This window comes from Oreochromis niloticus, linkage group LG19 (genome assembly GCF_001858045.2).
Source record: "Oreochromis niloticus isolate F11D_XX linkage group LG19, O_niloticus_UMD_NMBU, whole genome shotgun sequence".
Lineage (NCBI taxonomy): Eukaryota > Metazoa > Chordata > Actinopteri > Cichliformes > Cichlidae > Oreochromis > Oreochromis niloticus.
The window spans coordinates 2960121-2983959 of record NC_031983.2 but is presented as its reverse complement, the minus strand read 5'-3'; the positions used below and the strand labels follow the sequence as shown (position 1 = coordinate 2983959).

At 39.5% G+C, this 23839-nt stretch overlaps 2 protein-coding genes across 5 annotated transcripts in view; one reads left to right on the top strand and one right to left on the bottom strand.

Annotated features, from left to right (window-relative positions):
• The window catches only part of gabrg1 (gamma-aminobutyric acid type A receptor subunit gamma1), a 28180-nt gene extending 16288 nt beyond the window's left edge, over positions 1-11892 (top strand). The window contains exons 7-10 of one of the 4 annotated variants that reach the window (XM_019349101.2): positions 11-163; positions 2313-2512; positions 2604-2618; positions 7582-11892. In XM_019349101.2, the coding sequence (XP_019204646.1) occupies positions 11-163; positions 2313-2512; positions 2604-2618; positions 7582-7620 (407 nt within the window). In that variant the 3' untranslated portion in view covers positions 7621-11892. Of the gene's footprint in view, positions 1-10; positions 164-2312; positions 2513-2600 lie in introns of all 4 variants that reach the window. The other 3 variants (XM_005477700.4, XM_019349100.2, XM_005477699.4) reach the window with 3 other exon arrangements.
• LOC100698532 (glucosamine-6-phosphate isomerase 2) lies at positions 11793-22223 on the bottom strand. The gene is made up of 7 exons (XM_003458153.5): positions 22085-22223; positions 21592-21730; positions 21384-21485; positions 19649-19831; positions 14627-14811; positions 12678-12852; positions 11793-12176 (listed from the first exon to the last, which is right to left on the bottom strand). The coding sequence occupies exons 2-7, from the start codon at positions 21713-21715 to the stop codon at positions 12118-12120; spliced, it is 828 nt and encodes a 275-aa protein (XP_003458201.1). The 5' UTR covers positions 21716-21730; positions 22085-22223; the 3' UTR covers positions 11793-12117.
• Positions 22224-23839: the final 1616 nt, after the last annotated feature.

Genomic DNA, 23839 nt, shown 5'->3' with positions numbered 1-23839 from the left:
AAACTTTCAGGGGAATATGTCATCATGACAATCTTTTTTGACCTGAGTCGGAGAATGGGTTACTTCACCATCCAGACCTACATTCCCTGCAGCATGATTGTGGTTTTATCCTGGGTCTCCTTCTGGATTAACAAGGACGCCGTCCCAGCACGAACATCTCTAGGTTTGATCATTTAATTCAGGCACAGATAAAATCAGACTGTAAATGTCCCCTTCCTGTAAATTACTGTAATATCCTTTAATCTTTGAAATATTTAAATATAATAAGGTGTAATCAGCTTCTGAATATTCTTACTATAAATTATACAGCACACGTTACAGTTTGTGATATCTGAAAGTTGAGGGTGAAGTATTCTCCCTGTGATGGTGTCACTGGTTTAAGGTGTGCAGGACTAGAAAAGGATGATTGCATACTCTCTGCTCAATAAATAGATTTATCCTTATTTTTCACAATCAGTCAGTCTTAAATTGAAAGTTGTTTAACTGGCCGTTGCATTTTCAGTGGAATAAGTGTGACAGTGTCCACTGGCCTGCAGGTCTAAATAGACCCGGCCATACGAGGTTGTGCTCTGTGTCGTGTCATAGCCAGAGGTTGTTCGGTTTCCTGAGTGTAGAAGTTACAGCATACACTCTATTCTCTGGGTCTTTTTGATATGATGTCCTTCTTCTTCTGTGCTCGCTGTCTCTATGGGGATGGTGTTCGCCCACCCAATGTGTATTTCAGTGGACGATGAGAGTCAAAACTTAAAAACTGATCTATATGCGTATAACAGGTGAAGATGGCAAAAGTACAGATATGCTGTACTTAAGTAGTACTTAAGTAGAAGTACAAATACTACTGTAAAAAAATACTCCAGTAAAAGTTGTACTTTTTTGTATTTTTACTGGACTCTTTCACATTCTGCTGGTCTGAGCAGGGAGGCAAGGAGGCCGTTTATGTGAAAAGACTGATCAATGGCTCTTCTGTGAGTAGCACTCATGACCACTGATCAATGGTCATGGCAATTTGTATACTAAGGATCATGAAACTGACCTCATGGCCCATGTTAGTCACTGGTGCCAGTTTGGTAATTATGCAGATTTACGTTTTTTTAAGGCAGGGAAAACCGGCAGTCAGCCGAGACTAAAGAAGTCATTGAATGCATGATGAAGACACTGAAATGCTGCTTCATGTTGAACAGAATCAGCTTTCTTCCAATTTCTTTCTGTCTTGTATGCTTCCACTCTTGCTATGCTAATTCTTTAGAAACTTCAGAAGCTTTGTGGTAAACTCAGTTAATATTATTTCACTTCCCGTGTCTCTTGCCAGCATCATATGTACCATGTGCTCGTGAGGAGGACCATTCACAGTGATATAGTAAAAGGACACACTAGTGCATAAACTGAACACTCAGCTATTACATGTAAAATAGGTGAATAACGTATATATGTTTTTGTCATGATCCTGGGTCCGTGTGACCCAGCGTCTTGTGTTTTTCTATTTAGTGTGATTTTGGTTCTGTTCTTCTTCTGTTTAGTGTTTTCTCTGTTCAGCCCGTGTGTGTCCTTGTATGTGTAGTTCCTGTTTTATTGTGACGGTCTGTGTCTTATGTCAGTGTGTTCTGTTTACGTTCCCCCACCTCGTCAGCTGTTATGTCTCCCAGGTGTGTTCCCTCCTGTTTCCCATCCCCCTGATTACTGGTGTGTATTTATTGTGTGTGTTCACTCGTCCTCGTTGCTGGTTTGTCTGTGTTGTTTCCCTTCGGTCTCCCTGCGTCTCTCCATGTGTTTACTCGGACCTCCCTGCATCTTCGTTTCTGGTTTGCTTTGTTAGTTTTCCCAGTTTAGGTTTACCGGTTAGTGTCACCCGCCATTTCTGTTTATTTGTATCACTGTTAATAAATTCTCACCTGCACTTGAGCTGCCGCTGCCTGGTCCTAATTAATTCCCACACGGCTTGCACCCGCAAACCGTGACAGTTTTTTATTTTTCCTTTTCTTTATCCTGTCATAATTTAGATGACTAACGAAAAGTAATTTATTCAAATAAATAAATGTATTTGTTATATTTTGCTTTTGACAAAGTTAGAAAACAATGTCCAAGTAAACGCTGTTGTTGCCATACACATTAAAAAAATATTCCTTGTCTGTTCCTGTAACGTAGAAGTTTCCTTTATAGAAGTCTTATGAGGTGCTGCTGCTTATACTCCTGCAATTCTTCTATTCAAGTCAAGCTAAAAAACAAGTCCAACATTTAAACCACCTTGTGTTTATGTGTCTATGAATATTTGTAGGACTGATATTCTACCACTAAATTTGTCTCAATCCATTTAGGTATCACTACAGTGCTTACCATGACGACTCTCAGTACCATCTCCAGGAAGTCCCTGCCAAAGGTTTCCTACATCACCGCCATGGACCTTTTTGTCTCTGTCTGCTTCATCTTCACCTTTGCTGCTCTTATGGAGTATGGCACTTTGCACTATTTCACCAGTAACAGACAGACAAAGAAGGCTAAAGCCAGCAACACACAGGTACCAGATTTTTATTTGATCCCTTTTTCATTAAAGCCACAGCATCGAGTACTAACACAGGAAAATGACTGTGTGTGTTCCTCTACAGCAGAGAGCATCAAGCATGGTGAATATCCGACCCAGCCCGTCGCTGTTGCAGATGAATAACATTGTACCCTATCATGGGGAGGATGATTATGCTTATGAGTGTTTAGATGGAAAAGACTGTGCCAGCTTCTTTTGCTGCTTTGACGACTGCCGTTCAGGTGCCTGGCGTGAAAACAGGATGCACGTGCGAGTTTCCAAGATCGATTCTTATTCACGAATATTCTTTCCTACTGCTTTTGGCCTTTTCAATCTGGTTTATTGGATAGGTTATTTATATTTATAAAACTGGCACCTCAAAGGACAACCGGAGCGTATCATATACAAATATTTCACAGAGACTGAGCTACTTGTATATAGTTAGAAATAGGAGGTAGTCATTTTAACGGCTTACTGTTACCAGCCGTCCGATTCCAGCAAGATGCAAAAGTCAAAATAGGAAAAGAACCCTGAATTTCATTGAAACTATAGTTATGGACATTTGGAATGACACCAAATGTTTGCACAGGTTAAACTCGAGAGGACACGGAGGAGTTTTTGGCGTCACTTTTTAATATAGTTTGTTTATTCCTTGCCGCTGTGAAGGTGCATTGTAGCTGTAATATATAATGGCAAACTATTTGATTTTATAACTCTTTTAGAAAAGCCAGTAACTATTATTATATAACTAAACTGATTTTCAGCAGGTCAGCAGCCAATATTTGAAATATCAGCAGTGTGTTTGAGAAATCTATGATCCTATTGGTCATTACAACACGACCACGGAGCGTGTCGCTAAATAGCTGAAAAACTGGAGCATTATGATCGGTGAGGTCAACTGGACCAGCTTCTGCTCAGAATCTAGAAAGGATAAAGTATCGGCCAAACGTTGAGTTGTCAAGAAGTGGTTGTTTTTACAGAGGCCAGATTTTATATTATAACATCATAAAGATGTTGCTCTGCTGAAGGCACAATTCTGAATTTAAAGGAAGATACAAACTAGACTTGCATTTCCTTTTATACATTTTTCCTGCGTATAAAACACAGTGTGACTTTTGCCGCATGACAAACAGCAGTGCGTACTGAAATGTTTTCAGTAACATTGTCTTAGAGTTACAACATTTTCAATAAAGTTTTAATGGCAGCTTTCAACAATTTAAAAAAATACAATACACTAGATTTTTACTTAAAGCTTGCTTTGTTTCATATTTTTCCTCAGAAATAACAGAGGCTCATAAACCTTTGAGCCTATTTTGCAGTGAGGTAGAAAAGTCTATTTACCATATATCACTGTTTAAGTCATGCCAGTGGAAATTTGGACCCCTGTTCTCAAAACTATGATCTTAATATTTTGGTCTTCTGTTGTTTTGTAATACTCAAATCAAAATTAGGGCTCCAGCTGAAATCATTCACTACTTGCTGGATATTGGACTGTACAGTAAGTTTCTCATATTGTAGTGCTGTCTGAATGTATAACGTTGCTATCTGGACTACGGAGAGAAATTTCCCTTGAAAGTGTTATGAATGTGTGATATGATCCACAAGCCTGAACTAAGATTTACAAATCAGCGATTTCTGTGGAACTTCTGCAGACTCATAAATGCAGGCTCCAATCCACATACAGACACAAAGCAATGTGACCGCACAGCTGAAGCTGAACATAATAAACTGTGGAAAAATAGTCAGTATTTATTCAGATTTGGATGAACGCATTTGTAAAATAGTTTTACGTGCTTCATATTTGTGTCTGGATTGGTATACGCATTAGTGAGTCCACAAAAGTTACACACAAATCACTGCACACATTTGTAAGTCTGAGTTTATGCTTGTGGATCATATTGTACACATTCTTTACCATTTTAAGGCAGATTTCTCTTCATGATGCCCTCAAAGTATCGCACAATGTGCCATTGTGCTCAGCACCAACAGAAAAATGTCAGATGGAGAAGATGAAAGAGAAGGTGGTGCCTTAAAGAACTATTTTTGGATTCAATGTTGCTACTTAAAATAGCCACATCAAAAAAACAGGGACTCACATCCACAGAAATAACAGACTTGAAATCACTCTGCAGTTTGTTAATAAAATTTTTGGGGATAGCTACAGTGAAGAGTGACAGGAAAGGGAAGTCAGGTTCAAACCCAGACCAGCTGCTCTAAGCCATGCGGAGTATGGTCACCTTACCGCAGCGCTGCAGTTTTAATTTGCGACAAATATTGTAAATCATGAAGCTCAAACTTTGTTTTTGAACGGGCTCAGTACTACGCAATTGTGATGATGTTAGCCAGTATTAAGATAAGTTCTATTATTGGATTTTATATAAACAATGACTGTGTATACTAATACATTTAGGATTGGGTAATTTCCTACTGCTTAACAAATGCGCAAACACAAAGTGCTGAAATGAACCTACAGCATTATGAAAAAATACTTACTAAGAATTACAGGTAACTGTTGAAGGATACAGCTTTCATTCCTAAAAATACCCATTCTTAATAAATGTACTAGTTATGGTTTAAGGAGCTCCAAAAACTACAATGACCTGGATGACTGAGAACCTTCACAGATACACTAGTTATGCTAGCGCATACTATGTGTCTGCATAGAACTGGTAAAGCATTATTTTAAAAAAGAGATTAAAACAAAGGTCAGCATTCATTCAGTTCAATTCAGTTTTATTTATGAAGCGCCAAATCACAACAACAGTCACTTTATATTGCAAGGCAGACCATTCTTATTCTTTAAAACATCAGAGAGAAAACATCAAACTTGGGGATAATATGAATAGATATAAATATGCTACACCAAACTTTCCCATAAGAAAACTACAGATAATAGTTTAGTACATTTTCAGATACACCAAAGAAACATTAAATGACGCCATAGCATTTCCATATTGCCATAACACAGTTGTTCTGACATTGGTGACATGAAAATGATTTACTCACTTGGAGGTGTCAATAGACATCTCACTCTCAAACAAGAAAAGTATTGAAAGAAGTGGTAATCTATGCAAACATTGACAGTGTAGTTATTGTTAAAGTGTGTTCATTTCTAGTTAACCGTCACTGATCAAACCAAATTATATAAAATTTGAATTACTGCAGTTATTAGTATTAACAAAACAGTAAATTAGATAACAGGTCATTAGTAATGATGTTTGAGCTCTTAAACCAAAAATCAAGCAGAAGTGTCTGATCTTCTGTAGCAGTCAAATATGTCATTTTTACTGATTCAGGTCAAAATAATTAAAAGCTGAAACACATTCAGATGAAAGAATGCAGTGTAGAAGTTAATGCAGCCTTATAATCCTGTTACTGTACCAAAAGGAAATTACATATATATGGTTTACAAAACAGTGGCCTGACTCTCATCATGACAGTGCTTTTAAATACGACAGATTGCATTTCAATAAAGTGCTGATGAGATAAAATAATATTTTGCTTTTGATTACTAATCGTTCATTAAAAAATGTGCATTTTGTCAAAGCTGTGTCTTTAGTGTTAGCACTGATAGCTTGTCTATGGCGAGATAGGGTCTAGAAAATGTGATGGTCTTTCATTCACCACAGCTTCAACACACCCCTCTTGTAACTTTTAAAATTATGATTATAATATGATTCCAATGCTTTTTATTTATTAAAACAAATATAACAAATGTTTATTGCTTACAAATACCTGGAATGATTAACTAAATAGTTGCTCTAATGATTGAATAATATTTTCCACAGCATTGTTTTGTAAATTAGCTCATTAAAAAAAAAAAGTGCTGTTTTCATTCAGCCCAGAAACCTCAAAGCATGTTGTGTGATCATGAGCACAGTGAGAGGAAGACTGGTATAGAGCTGTATGTTCATTCTACTCAAGCCATATTAACACATCTCTCACACATCTGTGATACAGTGCCATTCTCTGTAATTGTTGCTCATATTGTATTGTGGCTACTATCTCAATACACTGTGACAAAATAAATCAGTGCCTAAAAACGGTTCCAATGGTTTTACATGACTGGATGTTGAAGAGGGAAAACCTCCCTTATGTTTATCATGTGAAATTTTAAAACATTTCATGATGCTAATCCTATGACACCGATGACACTGATTAATATAACTGTCAGTCAATATTAACCATGTTTTTTCAATCAGTATTTCATAGCCTGCCATTGAATTTGTGTATTTAATCCAGTCACACAATTACTTTTAGCCATGCTTCTTGTGATAGTTAGCAACTTGTTGTTTATGCAATTGAATATTTTGTTGATGATATTTCTTATATAAAATTATTTATCTATTTTCTTTTAAACTTGTCCTGTTCGGCAGTTTTAGCAAGCACACTCCTGGACTTTGTTGTGTCATACACATTTGCTTTGCCAAGAGGAGCACTATAGACTCCAGGTTCCTCTTGTTAATCTTATTTTATTTTGTTATTCACATTATTATCTCAGAGTCTTATTATGCCAAAGGTGACGGGTGGCGCGGGCCAAAACAAGAAGGAGAAATAATAAAAAAGAAAAGGTACAGAAAAAACTAAACAAAACCATCTATCATGAAGCATTTGTCCTGATACTTGATATTGAGGGTAACAACCTGCAACAACAACACCCGATTTTGAGACAAATTTCTGCCATCTTTGCACAGATACAAAAATGTAGTCTGTTTCTGTCCTGGGCTGGCCAAATTTGTGTTGATCCAGTCAAAGTCCAGTCCATGGTAGACTGGACGGTTTCCACATCCAGAAAAGTGTTACAGCACATTTTAGCCTTATATTGCTGGTTTACCAGGATCTATACAAAAATCTTTGCTCCGTTAACCTGACTTCAGCCCAGGAAGCCTTCATCCACCTTAAGCATTGGTTTCCGTCTTTACCTGTTCTGGCTCAACTGGGTCATTCTCTGCAGTTCACTGTGGAGGTCGATGCTTCAGATTCTGGGGCAGATGCAGTGTTATCCCAGAGAGTGATTGATAAAATGCACCCCTGTGCTTTCTTTTCTCATCGCCTGTTTCCCACAGAACACAATTATAATGTGGGGGACCAAGAACTGCCGGTGATGAAGCTGGCACTGGAACAATGGAGGGACTGGCTTGAGGGAGGTGAACATCTCTGTGACGTTTGGACTGATCACCTGGCATATGGCCAAACAGCAGTATGACTAAACACATGTCAAGCCATCATGATCCTTTTCCACCCAGGCTTCCGGAATACTAAGCCAGATGCTCTCTCCCGCCAGTTCACAATCTTGGAACCCCACCCACCGAATGGAGAGTGAACTGATCCTCCCAGCCCGGTGCATCATTGGATCCCTCACCTGGGAGATCGAGTCTCTGGTTGGCACAGCAAAGCAAAAAGAGCAGGAGGGCCTCCTAATCATGCGTTTGTTCTTTCAGATTTTGCCTGCCGATTCCATTTGTCCAGTTGCCTTCCCTTAGAGGTGGCTTGTCAAGGTGTCTCCACTTCCTTGTTGGTTGCTGACCTGTAAGAGATCAGCTGATTAGCTCACCTGTTGCTCATCAGGTTATTATCCTGGCCTCTTAAGACTGAAGCAAACAGTCAGTCATCATCAGATCATTTTGTCAGGCCTCAGTCATTTAAGGCTTGCTTGATTTCTGCCAGTCTAGTACTGGAATTAATCTGTTTCTGTGTATACCTCTCAGCATTTTCTGATCCCTGTAAGCTTTTGTGACTGATTGCATGTGTCTTTGGACAACCTGTAAAATCTTTGTCATCTCTCTGATGACGCCACGGCATCACAGACAATGATTTTCTTTGTTCACTTAGTCTATAAATAAACCGGTTAGGTCCATCATTCTGTTGGTTTCTTGACAAGTGCAGGTGGTTGAGACATCTGACTTGGGCGGTTCTTAGGTGAGGTGTTTTGGAAATATAAACCCTGGGAGAAGCTCAAGAAATGCTAGAGAGATTATGTCTCATGGTTCACATAATCTCTCCAGCATCTCTCAGTGTCTTACCAGAAGAAGTGGAGAAGATGACTTTGAGGAGGCATCTGGGCATCTCTGCTTAAAATGCTCATCCCGCAACCCTGAGCCAGCTTTGACAAGTCAGACAAAGCAACAGCATCAAACTGACCAGCAATGGCAGCAGTGTCTTGCTGGAAAAGCTTCTCAATCGCTTCTCAAAAGGACTGCCACATTAACGGCTCCAGTGAGAGAAATTTAATTCAGTTCAAATAATGCCAAATCAACTACTGATTGGAAGGTTGGTTGTTCGATCCTTGGCTTCCCCAGCCTGCATGCCAAATATCCTTGGGCAATATACTAACCCCAAGTTGTGTGAATGTTGGTTAGTTTGCACTTGAGTTTAGAAGTGCTTGTATGAGTGGGTGTGAATGGGTGAAGGAGGCATGTTGTATACAGCGCTTTGACTACTCCAGGAGAGAAGAAAAGCTCTATATAAGAATCAGTCCATTTAGACCCCAGTATGTGAGGCTGCAGGACTGTGTGTCTGAGGTGGTAGTCTGTAGCACGGGGGCCCCACAAGGAACAGTACTCGCCCCTTTCCTCTTCACCCTGTACACTGCAGACTTCAGTTACAATACAGACACTTGCCATCTCCAGAAGTTCTCGGACGACACCGCCATTGTGGGTCAGGTGTTGGAGGGAAACAAACTGGAATACAGGGGGGTCATCAATGACTTCGTCAGCTGGAGCGAACAGAACCATCTTTGGATCAATGCCAGCAAGACGAAGGAGCTGGTGATTGACGCCACCTCCTATTACACCAGTGAACATCCAGGGTTTGGACATTGAAACAGTGGAGGAGTACAAATACCTGGGTGTTCACCTCAATAACAAACTGGACTGGTCCATGAACACAACTGCACTTTACAAAAAGGGTCTAAGTCGTCTCCACCTGCTACAGCGGCTGAGATCCTTCAGGGTGAACAGGACACTCCTAAGGACATTTTACGACACTGTGGTGTATCTCATTGTACAACCGTATAGTGACAATAAAGGCATTCTATTCTATTCTGGTGGCGTCTGCTATCTTTTATGCTGTGGTCTGCTGGAGTGGCGGAATGGCAGAAAGGGGCAGGGGGAAACTCAACTGGTCAGGAGGACCAGCTCTGTCCTGGACTGTCCGCTGAAGTCCATCGAGCAGACTGGGGAGGAGAGGATGTTGTCTAAGCTAACATCCATCATGGACAACACCTCCCACCCCCTGCATGAGACTGTACGAGCACTGAGCAGCTCGTTCAGCAGTAGACTCTTACACCCACAGTGTAGGAAGGAGCGCTGCCACAGGTCATTCTTACCAGCAGCTGTCAGAGTCACAGTTTAACATGGTCATCCTACTCATCAGCTTGTTTGTTCACTGTACATTTTATGTGTATATAGGACCACCTTGTGTCTTCATTTTATATTTCCCTTGTTATAAGAGCTGTATAATATCCAAATTTCTCATCCGTGGGATAATAAAGGTTTAATCTATTCTGTTCTACTACCAGTCAGAAGTTTGGACACACCACCTCATTTAATGGGTTTTCTGTATTTTCATGATTATTTACACTGAAGGCATCAAACTATGAATGAACCCATGTGGAATTATGCAGTAAACAAAAAAGTGTGAAATAACTCAAAACATGCTTCATATTTTAGATACTTTTGCTTTGATTACTGCTTTGCACACTCTTGGGATTCTCTTGGTGAGCTTCATGATTTCGTCACCTGAAATGGTTTCCAACGGTCTTGAAGGAGTTCCCAGAGATGCTGAGGACTTGTTGGCCCCCCTCTTACTTGTGGTTGCTAGCATATTTAAAAGTTGTATGGGAACCAGTTGGATTAGGGCAACACTGGCAACACCTTGGCCAAGTGTTTTTGACCCACTGACACCATTTTTTGGGTCATTTGCTGGTTTGCTCTTTAAACAAATTATGTAAATCAACAAAGGCAGCTACAGATATAAGTCTGGGCTCCTCTTCTTTCAGTGCTCTCCCAAAGGCAATAAATTCCTCTCCCATTGGTTGACACCACTGGCTATAAGGGACAGAGCAGCAGTGTATCATATCATATTGTTTCATTTTATTTATGTGTTTCCCAAAGTCCAACAGACAGAACCAATATCAGTGATAAATCCCTTGGTGTAATAAAATTTTTTTAAAACTAGTCTTCAAATTTACTTAAAAAACACAGATTCAGTTCAACTGATCATCTTGTTACATTACACTATTCTGCTGGTAAACATCAACTGTAGAATCACTGTGAACATCTTCTGGTAGGGGTACACAAGACCACTTAGACCAAGATCATGACATATATGCTGACATTATAGTGTGATTCTGTCTTCCCATATGGCGATATCCGTGTTCAGGTTTAAATGTGTAGTTTTGTATGTATCAATATATGGTCAAATGATCAGGACTGTGATAAAAATACGTTTTGTCACTTGTTAATTATCCCCACCAAATCAAAACTGACGTATGAGCCCGACCCAAGGCTTTGGGTGAAATCCTGCTATGAGGCATAGTCAGATTAGATCCATAAATATCCATATTCAGTAAGTTGCCATAAGGGAATAGGCCAGCTACAAAACTGGCCCTTTCCTTCGAAGGCCACATCAAAGTGAGAAGGATCCATGGAGCAAAAAGTCAAGCAGCAGTTATTGTGATGCACATATACAAGAATGTGTTTCAAGTAAAGTTAAGACAAATTAAATTTATGCTGCAGTCACACTGCATTTCAGTACACTCGGGTGTAACAGCATCAATTAATTACAATAGGAATACACACTCGTCCAGTAAGTGTATGAAACCAACACCTTACGTGTCTGGGACACACATGTTATGAACCCCTTGTAAAAGAAAACTGGGTGGAGTTTTTCACTTTGACACTAATTTTTGTTTTTTGGCAGTGTGAAAAAAAATCATCCCAACAGAAGGTTTTCGAACAGGAGCATTAAACCATATCTCAGAGTCTTCTAACACTGGGAACATCAGCTCAAAACCACTCATGGTCTCCACATGTGAGACACTCAAATCCACCGACTGGTAATTATTGTTGGACAGTAACAGGCTCTCTTTAATTTACGAGGACCCTAAAATATATCTGCTTGTACAGTGTTTATTTGGTTGACAAGATTTGACCAACATACACATCACATTTGCTACTTTTGTTGAACTATTGTCCGCACATTGTTGCCTTCTACTTTGGGAATGAATATGGACAAAGAGTCTAGGTTCACTTCAACCACCAAACAAATTTGGGCGTTTTGTTTATGGTCATTACTTTGTGGAAAAAAGTAATCCTGAAAAAACTAGTTAAACATGAACTAGTTTTAATTAGTTAAATATTAAACAAAACGCCTCAGATAGGTAAACTCATGTTATAACTACATCGCAACATAAATGAACAGTGACCTTTCACTAATAATCAGTAACAGTCTAAAAAGAATAACATTCAAAGTAAGTTTCTGAATAAACAACATGCACAGTTAAGGACTCAAACACCAGCTCTTCAGACGTGGAACAGTTATGTTGAATCCTGAAATCATTGGTCACAACCTTCAGTTGTCTTCCTTAGTCACTGGCTCCTTTACTGGTCTTTTATGCTGAGCACTGGGTCCACCAGTTTATTATGGACATGCATTAAACCTACAACAAAAGTGAAAAGAGTAAAACAAACTGCTGGGATGTGGACTGAATGCCTGTCAAATATCCAAGCTAATGCTAATCTAACACCAAGTATATATAAGTAAATATATTTTGCAGTTTGCAGCTCTCAGTCTATTTGTGTAACTGTAAATAAACACAAGTGTGTTAAAAAAATTGTACTAGTTAAGGTTTTCCACACATTGTTGATTTTATTCTACAAGCTTTTGCATTTTTCAGCATATTTAAATATGTTGCATGAGGAAAGTTGTAAAAAGCAGTCAGGTAGAGAAACATAGGAACCAGCCCATTTATCATTTATTAGCTAAAGCTAAATTGTTTGATCGCTTTAAGTATGACATTTCAGTCTTTTTGGCTCACATACCTGTACTTACGTACACATTTAAGTCAGTTAGCATTTTTCTAATCGGTTCCCTGCATTGTAGCTTTTTAGTTAAAAATAACCAGGTATTAAAACAGTAAAACAAAAGGAGTGACTGGTACCTTTGAAGTATTTGACAGTTTTGACTCTGAGCTCCAAGGTGGCATCCTCATCACAGACAAAAATGGTGCGTGGGTGCTGCTGGAACGCTGATACTGTCCACATGTGGTTAACTCCCTCCTCTATGGCTTTGTAGAGAGCAAAAGCTTTGTGTGCTCCTGTGATAAGAATCATCACCTGAGCAGAGGAAAAGTGTGTTAAAGCTTTATTGTACTGAAATGACTATATTTGGCAGCAGCCACAACCGTGGTTATTCAAGGCACTTTATATTGTAAGCTACAGAAACTAAATATTAGATAGAAAAGTCCAATGATCAGAAAGCAAACAGTGTTTGCTCATAGGAGAGCAAACAGGATGGGGTGGTAATATAGCTTCTTTAAGATAAGGCCTGACTGCAAGACATTCTATGTCAGAAGAAGGGTTTTAAATTCAATTCTGGATTTAACAGGAAGCCAATGAACATAATATGGGAAATGTGATCTTGTTTGACTCCCTAATAATACTCTTGCTACTGCATTTTGGATCGACTGAGGGTTTTCATGGAGGTTTTAGAACAGTCGGATTATGAATTACAAGTAAATAAATATGTGAATAAGCTTTTCAGCAACACTACTGAAACTGTGCAGTATTGCTAAAATTGGAAGTATCCAAACGAAAGAAAACAGTCCTACATATTTGTTTAATGTGTGTGTTGTACGACTTATCCTGGTCCAAAATGATTCCTCACAGCTTTACTAGAGGCCAAGGCACAATAACCTCAGCTTTTTTTCATTTAAAAGAGGAAAATGACAGGTCATCTTTTATGTCTTTAAAACATACCTATAGTTTAACTAGTTCATGTACATAAATATAACTGGGTATCATGTACATAGAAATGAAAATGTATGCCCCGTGTTCTGGTAATATTGTCTAAGGCAGAGATCAGCGACCTGTGGCTCGCGAGGCCTGTGGGGCTCTTCTCCTGTTTGGTAGGAGGAGCTAAAAGGCTGTTCTGGCGTTGACGGTTGCCAAACCCTGGTCTAAGGGAAGTATAATGTGAATGTAAAGAGACTGGTCTCAGAACCCTGTGAAACAAACTTCTGCATGTGAAGAACAGAAAATGTTCTAAAACATACAATGATATATGTAACAAAACCATTCTCTAAGTTATAATTACAGTTCCACGTAGAAACTCCAGATGTTTTGCTGTTTTGATTAGACTATTGTTTTTGTGATACAACTTTTTGTATTTGCTCAATTCAGGATTACAGTTTAATGAAAATAGCTTTTTCTTAATTTTTGTTTCCATGTTAAAAATGAGTCAACACATTTTATTGTGCAGCATTATAAAAGTCAACTATAGATTATTCAGAGATTGTCTTTTGCAACTTGAAGTTTTTTTATTAGTGTGTGATCAAGTATGTGATAGGAGTGCTGGACTTTTTTCATATATAAATGAAATACAATAGAGACTGTTTTTAATGCACCTATCCCAAATTAGATCCTGATTCGTCTTTAATGGTGAGAGAGACTAGTGAAAAAGTCAGTTTGTAGTGGTTTGTTGGAAGTTTGGAGATATTAATGTTCAAACTTTTGCAGTTAAAAAGGGTTGGAAATGAGGTCAGAGGAGCATTTTTCAATAAGTATATCTTGACAAGTATTTGATATATGAAGCTAAAATTTCTCAGCACTCATTATTTATGTTCAAACTTTGCATGATAACATTTTTGTACAAACTGGAGACGGCCGAGTAGAAAATGTTCTACAACTTAATGTGAGACAGAGTAGCCCTTACAGAAGAGAAACAGTCTCAATAAACATCAGCCGTTAAAGACATCGCTGTCAAAATTCTCAGTGTTGGCTTTTCTTAAGGCCTTTACACACACAAGAGGTAAAATTTGTGCAAATATTTTCCATGTAAAGTGTGTAAACAGGACAACAAATGACTAAAATAAGTGCCTTTTAATCTGACCTCCTTGGCATCCATGACAGTTCCTACACCAACAGTCAGAGCCATTGTGGGAACCTTGGAGAGGTCATTGCCAAAGAAACGAGCATTTGCCACAATGGTGTCCTTTGCAAGGGTTTTCACTCTCGTTCTGGAAACCAGGCTGGAGCCAGGCTCGTTGAATGCTATGTGACCATCAGGACCAATACCTACAGAACAAAATTCAGCAGCATGTGGTAAAGAGCTTAAAATGAAAAGGTTTACAATCATTCGAAGAATGAATTGATCCCTATGACACAGTAGTAGGTGCTGCAAGGGTGAAATTTTACACATAGTTTTCTAAATACTTCATTCCTTTAACAATACAGTCAAAGATGCGAGGGCTACATATTTTTCTAATTTCATCTAAAGCGGCTGAGGGAATTCAAAAGTTTTATTTGCCACAATCAGCCAACCTTACTGTTCAAAAAGCTCTTACGCCATCTGACCCTGAGTTTATAGAGAATTACTCATTCTTTGACGCCTGCCTGTGTCCCTACGCAGTTTAATCAGACTGTTATTGACCCTCTTTTAAAAAAAGTACAGTGCATTTACGTGTTTCTCAGATCCCGAGGGCTTTAAGGGGCGCATCGAATGCTCATGCTTGCGTTGCATCTGTCCCCTCAATCACACTCTCTTTGTACACCTCATACACTCAGGCACACCAACACATGCACCCACCAGGCCACTTTTAAAACGGACAAGCAGGGAGGAGAGCAGGTGGGTCTAAACCCTGTCTGGGGCCGGGATGGCTGTGCAGGGGGCGCTGCTGCATCTGGGTGGGGCACCCGTCTGTCCACACTTTACAGGGAGTGCAGAATTATTAGGCAAGTTGTATTTTTGAGGAATAATTTTATTATTGAACAACAACCATGTTCTCAATGAACCCAAAAAACTCATTAATATCAAAGCTGAATGTTTTTGGAAGTAGTTTTTAGTTTGTTTTTAGTTTTAGCTATTTTAGGGGGATATCTGTGTGTGCAGGTGACTATTACTGTGCATAATTATTAGGCAACTTAACAAAAAACAAATATATACCCATTTCAATGATTTATTTTTACCAGTGAAACCAATATAACATCTCCACATTCACAAATATACATTTCTGACATTCAAAAACAAAACAAAAACAAATCAGCGACCAATATAGCCACCTTTCTTTGCAAGGACACTCAAAAGCCTGCCATCCATGGATTCTGTCAGTGTTTTGATCTGTTCACCATCAACATTGCGTGCAGCAGCAACCACAGCCTCCCAGACACTGTTCAGAGAGGTGTACTGTTTTCCCTCCTTGTAAATCTCACATTTGATGATGGACCACAGGTTCTCAATGGGGTTCAGATCAGGTGAACAAGGAGGCCATGTCATTAGTTTTTCTTCTTTTATACCCTTTCTTGCCAGCCACGCTGTGGAGTACTTGGACGCGTGTGATGGAGCATTGTCCTGCATGAAAATCATGTTTTTCTTGAAGGATGCAGACTTCTTCCTGTACCACTGCTTGAAGAAGGTGTCTTCCAGAAACTGGCAGTAGGACTGGGAGTCGAGCTTGACTCCATCCTCAACCCGAAAAGGCCCCACAAGCTCATCTTTGATGATACCAGCCCAAACCAGTACTCCACCTCCACCTTGCTGGCGTCTGAGTGGGACTGGAGCTCTCTGCCCTTTACCAATCCAGCCACGGGCCCATCCATCTGGCCCATCAAGACTCACTCTCATTTCATCAGTCCATAAAACCTTAGAAAAATCAGTCTTGAGATATTTCTTGGCCCAGTCTTGACGTTTCAGCTTGTGTGTCTTGTTCAGTGGTGGTCGTCTTTCAGCCTTTCTTACCTTGGCCATGTCTCTGAGTATTGCACACCTTGTGCTTTTGGGCACTCCAGTGATGTTGCAGCTCTGAAATATGGCCAAACTGGTGGCAAGTGGCATCTTGGCAGCTGCACGCTTGACTTTTCTCAGTTCATGGGCAGTTATTTTGCGCCTTGGTTTTTCCACACGCTTCTTGCGACCCCGTTGACTATTTTGAATGAAACGCTTGATTGTTCGATGATCACGCTTCAGAAGCTTTGCAATTTTAAGACTGCTGCATCCCTCTGCAAGATATCTCACTATTTTTGACTTTTCTGAGCCTGTCAAGTCCTTCTTTTGACCCATTTTGCCAAAGGAAAGGAAGTTGCCTAATAATTATGCACACCTGATATAGGGTGTTGATGTCATTAGACCACACCCCTTCTCATTACAGAGATGCACATCACCTAATATGCTTAATTGGTAGTAGGCTTTCGAGCCTATACAGCTTGGAGTAAGACAACATGCATGAAGAGGATGATGTGGACAAAATACTCATTTGCCTAATAATTCTGCACTCCCTGTAGAGGGTGGGTGGATATGGGCAGAAATCTGTGCCATCAGAAACTGAATTTGAATAAGTTAAATTTGAATTTGAATTGCTCAGATTGAATCTGAATTGTAACTTGAATAAATGCTTTTGAAAACTGAATTTGAATTAGTCTAATTTGAAATTGAATTTATGGTTTGAAAATGATCATCACTAAATTGAAATTGAATTTTATATATTGAAAATGAATTCATTTGCTTTGAAACTGCATTTTATCCTTTAAAAATTCAGCTCTCAAATAATTTCAGTTTCACTCTCACCATTCAGTTTCAGTGCTACAATTCAGTTTCAGTTCCAAAATTCAGTTTTTTGGAACTTACATCCGGTTCCGGTTCAAGAGTAAACGAGCGCAGATTAATAGAACTATGTTTTACTAGCGGACCGAAAGTGTTACTGACGGGAATCTACAGCGTCTTGAGCTGAATTAAGACTTCAGAAGTCATTCGTCATGTCGAATGACCAGCGGATAAACTCTCAGGTTGGTAATAAATGTATTACATGTATAAGAACAAGCGTCATGTTAACAATTGATAGCCGTACAGTAACTTTTATGCTTATTGTAGCTGTTAGCTAAAAACGCTAATTTAGCCTAGTTTGCCCCGGATTCAGCTTTGACAAACAAATATGATCGACTGTTTCTAGTAGAATTCCAAAGTTGTCATCTTGTACCCTGTCAGAGCCCTGTATGCTTGCAGAGACCCCTACAGTAGGGAAACATGCAAAACAGTGTCCAAACCTTTGTATTTTAGCTTTATTTATGTCTTACACAGCATCCCAACTCTTTAGCTAACTTAATAACTTTAGCTAAAGTGAATAGTTCGTCTAATTCATTAGTGCAGCATTACTGGATCACCTCTGTTTGAAGTGATATAATATGATATACAACTATCACTGAAACAGCAAACTTTGTAAATAAACAACACTTCTCATTCTCTAAACGTTTGGCCACAGCTGTAGATTACACTATCAGTGCTTTTTCACTCTTGACAATAATTACATTTCTAAATTCTCTTTGTGCATTTACAGGTAAACAATATCTAATATTTTATCTAAATGACTGCTTTGTCTTTGAAAAGGTGAAGAGCCTGAGGCCGGTGACACTCCAGTTCACCGGCCTATGGAAGGATGTGTCTTTGTGCAGTTTCTGTGTGTGTGTGGATAAGCCTGGGTCTGGGGCTCCCTGAGCCTTGGTTCCTAAGGGTGGCTCTGGCTCAGGAGCAGGTCATCTACTGATCGGAGGATTTGATTCATGGCTCCTCCAGTCTGATGCCAAGTATCCTCGGGCAAGATACTAACCCCAAGTTGCTTTCCGATTCATCCATCGGAGAGTGAATGCGTGTGTGAATGTGGCATGTTGTATAAAGAGCTTTGAGCTCCGGGACAGTAGACAAGCACTATATAAGAATCAGTCCATTTACCTCCCTGCAACTCTCCACTGGTCATTGTTTGCATTATATATGCTTGTCTAAGGATCCTGGAAAGAAACTGGCTGGACTTAAGTTTTTATTTTGAAAGAAACTTAAAGTCGCTGTCTTTCCAGGCTCCTTAGACTGCCATGACCTGGATAACTGAGAACCTACACAGACGTTATATATGTTTCCGTGTGGGCACATCCTAACTTTGAACACATCTCATACCATTGTTATGCAGATGATATTCAATTGTCACATATCTTTTAAACCCCAGAATATAGCCAAATGATCCATCCTTGAAAACTGCATTCATTGCGCATGCTTTCATCTCGCCCTGATCACTGCAATTGGTTATTCCTCTGCCTGAGCAAATAATCTTTGGATTGCCTATAGATGGTCCACAATGCTGCTGCAAGGCTTCTCATCAGGTCCTCTGAAAGGTCCAGTATGACACCATGTGACACATGCGAACTTTAGTGATCCTTTCAGAGCCCTCCACGGTCACATGACTCCACATATCATTGAACTGCTTCAACCACACAGCACTTAATAAATAAACCTTACTTACTTACATAATGCAAATTTAACAACAGAGCAAACAACATGGAACAGAGAATTTGTGAACCAAACCATTTGTAACAATAAAGCTATTTTTGGCTGCTCGCTTATTCACAAGAGGTTGCCACAGCCCGTGTGCCCAGTGGCCATATATTAAATTATATGGCTACTGGGCACACAAGTAATGCTATCGAGCACATTAGCATAAACATTCAAGAAGAGTAAATCCTGATGGATGATGAAGAAAAAAAAATACTTGCCAAAATAATTCAAATGAGGAGCTCTGTGATAGACTGAAGCACAGAAAAGAACAACTGCCTTGACTTCAGGCAACTTTGCACAGTAACAGGGAACGAGATGTGGCAAAGATACAGTTTACTCTAAGCTAACAGGTTTTCTTTCTAATCGAAGATTAAGTCATGCCAAAGCTCTTTTATTTCTTTGTATACGATTAGTGTATTATTTATATTAATAATATCCCAACAGAAAATTTCCACTCCACTTCTGCAGAGATAGAAACAACAATAATAATAATAATAATGTAGTGAAACAGCCACAATCTGCAGTCACAACACTTTCACAAATAGTTTGCATAACACGCAGCACTGCGGTGCAATCTATATTAAAAGCCAAGCGTCTGACCTCCAACAAACAACTCGATTCCTCCAGCTTCAGCGATCTTCTGCTCATAAGCCTGACACTCTTCCTCCAAGTTCTGTGCATTTCCATCAAGAATGTGAGCATTAGCTGGATCAATGTCAATGTGCTTGAAGAAATTGTTCCACATGTAGGAGTGGTAACTCTCCGGATGAGCACGAGGTAGACCTGAACAGCAAAAACGTGTTTACTAAGAGTGAAATTAGTAAGAAAAGCACAATGAAAAAGAAATAAATAGCTCAAAGTAACTAATCGTGTAGCGTATCACTCTTAAGGTTTGATGAAAATCTCTTCATACAACTTACTAATGTTAGTACATTCTGTTACTGCTAGCCCAAAGCTACTGAGTATTTTAGTCCTGTTAAGCCAAGGGGTGGACTACAATGAGAAATAAATGGTTTAGTGAGCAGTTCTGAGCTTGAAGTCGCATGTTTCTGTGTCATGAAATTGTCTCTTTTTACTTGGCTAAGTCACCACTGACACCTAAGCTGAACACATAACCTGATCATGAGGTTATTTAAGCAGTCTGAGAGCAAAGTGCTCTGTTGGGGTGATGCGGTACTATGAGGTCCTTAAGATAAAAATGGGACTTTGTATGTAAGGAGAAGGATTTTAAATTAAATTCTGGATTTAACAGGGATCCAATTAAGAGAAGCTAATATGGGGAATTTGCTAAAATTTTAATTGATGCCCAATGCCACTAAATTATTGTGTCTTCTGCCACCTGGTAAGAGACGGCTGCATAAATCTGTTCATCTGTGCCTCATCTTTTTGTTAACACTATTAGAATGAAATCGCAGATACAAGCAGAGGAAATTAGCTTTCTCCGAAAGGTGGATGGGCGACAGGGTAAGTTCAGTCATTCAGGAGGGGTTCAGAGTAGAGCCGCTACACGACATCGAAAGGAGACGGCTAAGGCTGGCGCCTCCTGGATAAGGTGTTCTGGCCGGGCACGTCCTACCGAGACGAGGCCCCGGCATAGGTGCTGCACATGTAAGCGCCATTAAGCAGTCTTGTAGGAACGGGGTCTAACAGACACAGTGGAGGATGTTATCAGAGAGAAAGAGTCTAAATAAATATCAATAGGTAAATATCAATTATGAATATTTTTTTCCCCAAATGGTTACAATTTTATTTCTGAGGAATTTCAAGAAGGTCATTTCTAGTTAAGGTTAAAGGAATGTTTGGCTCAACAGAGCACCAACTCGTTATCAGTCTGGCTACAGAGCTGAAGAGAAACCCACAGTTGTTCTATTTCCTCGAATCAGTGATGAAAAATATGATATCCTACCTTTATGGGGAGCTTTTTATAGAGCAACAAACTCTTTTGATGCCATTTCCTTTAAGCTTATGCATTATCTGCTTTTAGGTAAGCATTTGAGGGTTAAACCAGAGAATCAAGTAGGTCTGATTTGAGCCTGTGAGGCTGTAACACTATTGATAAGATGAGAAACGTTTGTGGGTCTGTTTTAAAACTGGTTGTGACATTTTTGTTTCTGTTGTCAACTATGACATATTGACTTTAATGCAGCTCATTAATCACAGTTCACACGGTCACCAGACTTGAGCCAGCTGCCAAGCCGCTACTTTACACTGCTGAAATTCTGATTTTGTCTCCCAGTAAACGGCCCCACCTCAAAATCATTTTCTCCGAAAAGCCCACAAAGAGTTGCACAACTAATACTGAGGAAAAAGCTGAGTCAGTTATCCTTTAACTCACCGACATACTCATCCATGTTAAAGGTTTTCACATATTTGAATGAAATATCACCATGTCTGTAGTATTCAATTAACTTCTGGTAACAGCCATAAGGAGTGCTACCTGTGAGAAATGAGACAAATCCTGCTTAGTGGGGAAACACAGACTTTATATTTCAGGACTCATTTTTCTCAACATGAGTATTGTTGTTTTGGTGAAAGCGACTCACCTGTTGGCAAGCCCAGAGTAAAGAATCTGTCAGCAGAAGGCTTAAACTGGACTATTCTGTTGCGGATGTATTTTGCTGCCCACTCACTGGCCAGATCATAGTCGTCGAGAATGACCAGCCTCATAGTAGTAAGGTCTCACTGAGTGTGTGTGAGAGAAATACAGGTTGGAAAAGTAAAAACTAACAAATAAGTGTGCGCAGCTTATGTCAAATGCCTCCTCCGATAAATATTTGTATCTTAATAATCTGTCCGTCTTCCTATGCAGAAAGGGCCAAGTATAAACAGTCATTAGTGTCCAAAACTATACTTTAGTAAATGATCGGAAGTAGTTGCTAATGCTAACAAGTGAAGCAAGTCGACCGGAGCGGAATATTTCACGTGTAGTGGCGTTTACACGTAATACTGCACAGTCTCGGAAATGTTCCGCACATGATCGGGAATTACAAATCCGTAGTTACATGAGTCTAACATCAGAGCGATAACACACGTTACCTGAAAAATCTGTCGTTTGTCTGATCAGGAATCAGATGATCGTCACGTGATCATCTGCCCGTCAGCTGATACGTGTGGAACATATGGAAGTCCGCGTGGTCCAAAACATGTTATATCAAAACATTAGTAGTATTATTACAAAATTGAACATTCTTCTTACACTGAATAATGTTGGCAGTCTTTTCTCAGCATCATCTTCCTCCTTTGACTTCTCAGGCGTTGCCTCAGTGGATCTTCTACCCTGCTGGTCAACAGCACTGGTGACAGTCCATGTCACCAGTGCTGTTGACATGGACTGGTGACATGCACATTCTTGATGATCAGAATTTTTCATCTGGCAAAAATGTTACCCTGAATAACTGTTCTGATGCAACCCTCCACATTTATGCTGTCCCCAGGTGGTTGGATTTTGTTCAGTGTTGTGTGACCATTATGTTAGCTCGAGGTAATTCTTCAACATCACCTGGAAGTACTCGTTAGACTTTCCAGTAAGACAAAGTTTGTTTGCAAGAATTCTTCTACTATATCTTTATTAATTACAATAAAGCTAAGAAATGATTCTCCATAGAAAGAATAAGAGCTACTTTCACATTGGCCATAATGGGTAACTCTGCATGTTTGATTTGGCAGATTTTTAGACCAGATGCTTGGACTTACACCCCCAACCCAGAGGGTTTGTTTCCTCTCCTAGCATCAAACCTAAGAGACTCTGAATGTGTAAACTACTACACTCAACAGAAACAATGAGAAGAAAAAAAAACTCAACATGTGGCTCCACTAATTGATTTTACATTCAAATGGTAGCATCCAGCGCTGACATCAAGCAGAGTGAATGGCTGAGCACACTGGATTACACAAAACATGAGACCAAATTTAGATTTACAGAAATGGGATACACTAAAAATTTGTTTACATGGAGATTTTGCAGCCATCTGTCCACAACCACACACAGTACGGTCAAAGGTTTGGACACACTCACACACACACACAAAGGTGTGTTGCATTTTGCTATTATTTTTTATGCTTTTGGCTTATCTAGCAATGTCTGTTAGTACGCAGAACATAATTAATCCACTTTGTGCTGAAGAGTTAAATGATGCATCAAATACCCTCTCTGATGTGAGTGCATACAGAGCACACACTAATCAATGAAGAATCTCTCATTTTGATGGGAGTTTCATTTTAATGGAGAGAGAAATTATATCAACTAAAAATCACACACACACAAAAACAGGTTACATAGAAGTTATAAATTGATTCATATGCCACTGAGTGAATTAAGTGTTTTAATCACAAAACACAACTTAGTACTTGGTGCAGACAGGTTGTTAGCGAGAACAGTGGTAAGATCTTTGTGATCTTGTTGTTGATCACCAGGTTAGCACAGATCTCAGGAGGCATTTTGGCCCACTCCTCCTCCTCCTCCACAGCTTTTTTTAAGGTTAAAGAGGACATGAAACACTACACGGATAAAGGCTCTCTTCCACACAATCCTCATTTATAAAGTGCTTTACAAACCCCAAAATTACAGCGAACAGCTAGATTTTCCTGTTTGACTGCAACTAGCCAAACAACTAACCGCCACTGAGGAGGTCAAGCTGGTCATCTACTGATCGGAAGGTTGGCGGTTTGATCCCTGGCTCCCCCAGTCTGTGTGCAAGATACTAACCCCAAGTTGCTCTCCGATGCATCCATCAGAGTGTGAATGTTAGATAGTAAGCACTTGTGAAGAAAGTGACTGTGGCATGTTGTATA

Excerpts from the sequence above, each read along its gene's own strand:
- LOC100698532 (XM_003458153.5), bottom strand. The coding sequence starts at position 21,715 with ATGAGGCTGGTCATTCTCGACGACTATGATCTGGCCAGTGAGTGGGCA. Across the intron at positions 14,812-19,648 it reads AATCGAGTTGTTTGTTGGAG|GTATTGGTCCTGATGGTCAC; the intron begins GTCAGACGCTTG and ends TTTGTTCTGTAG. Across the intron at positions 12,177-12,677 it reads AACTGTCAAATACTTCAAAG|GTTTAATGCATGTCCATAAT; the intron begins GTACCAGTCACT and ends CTTTTGTTGTAG.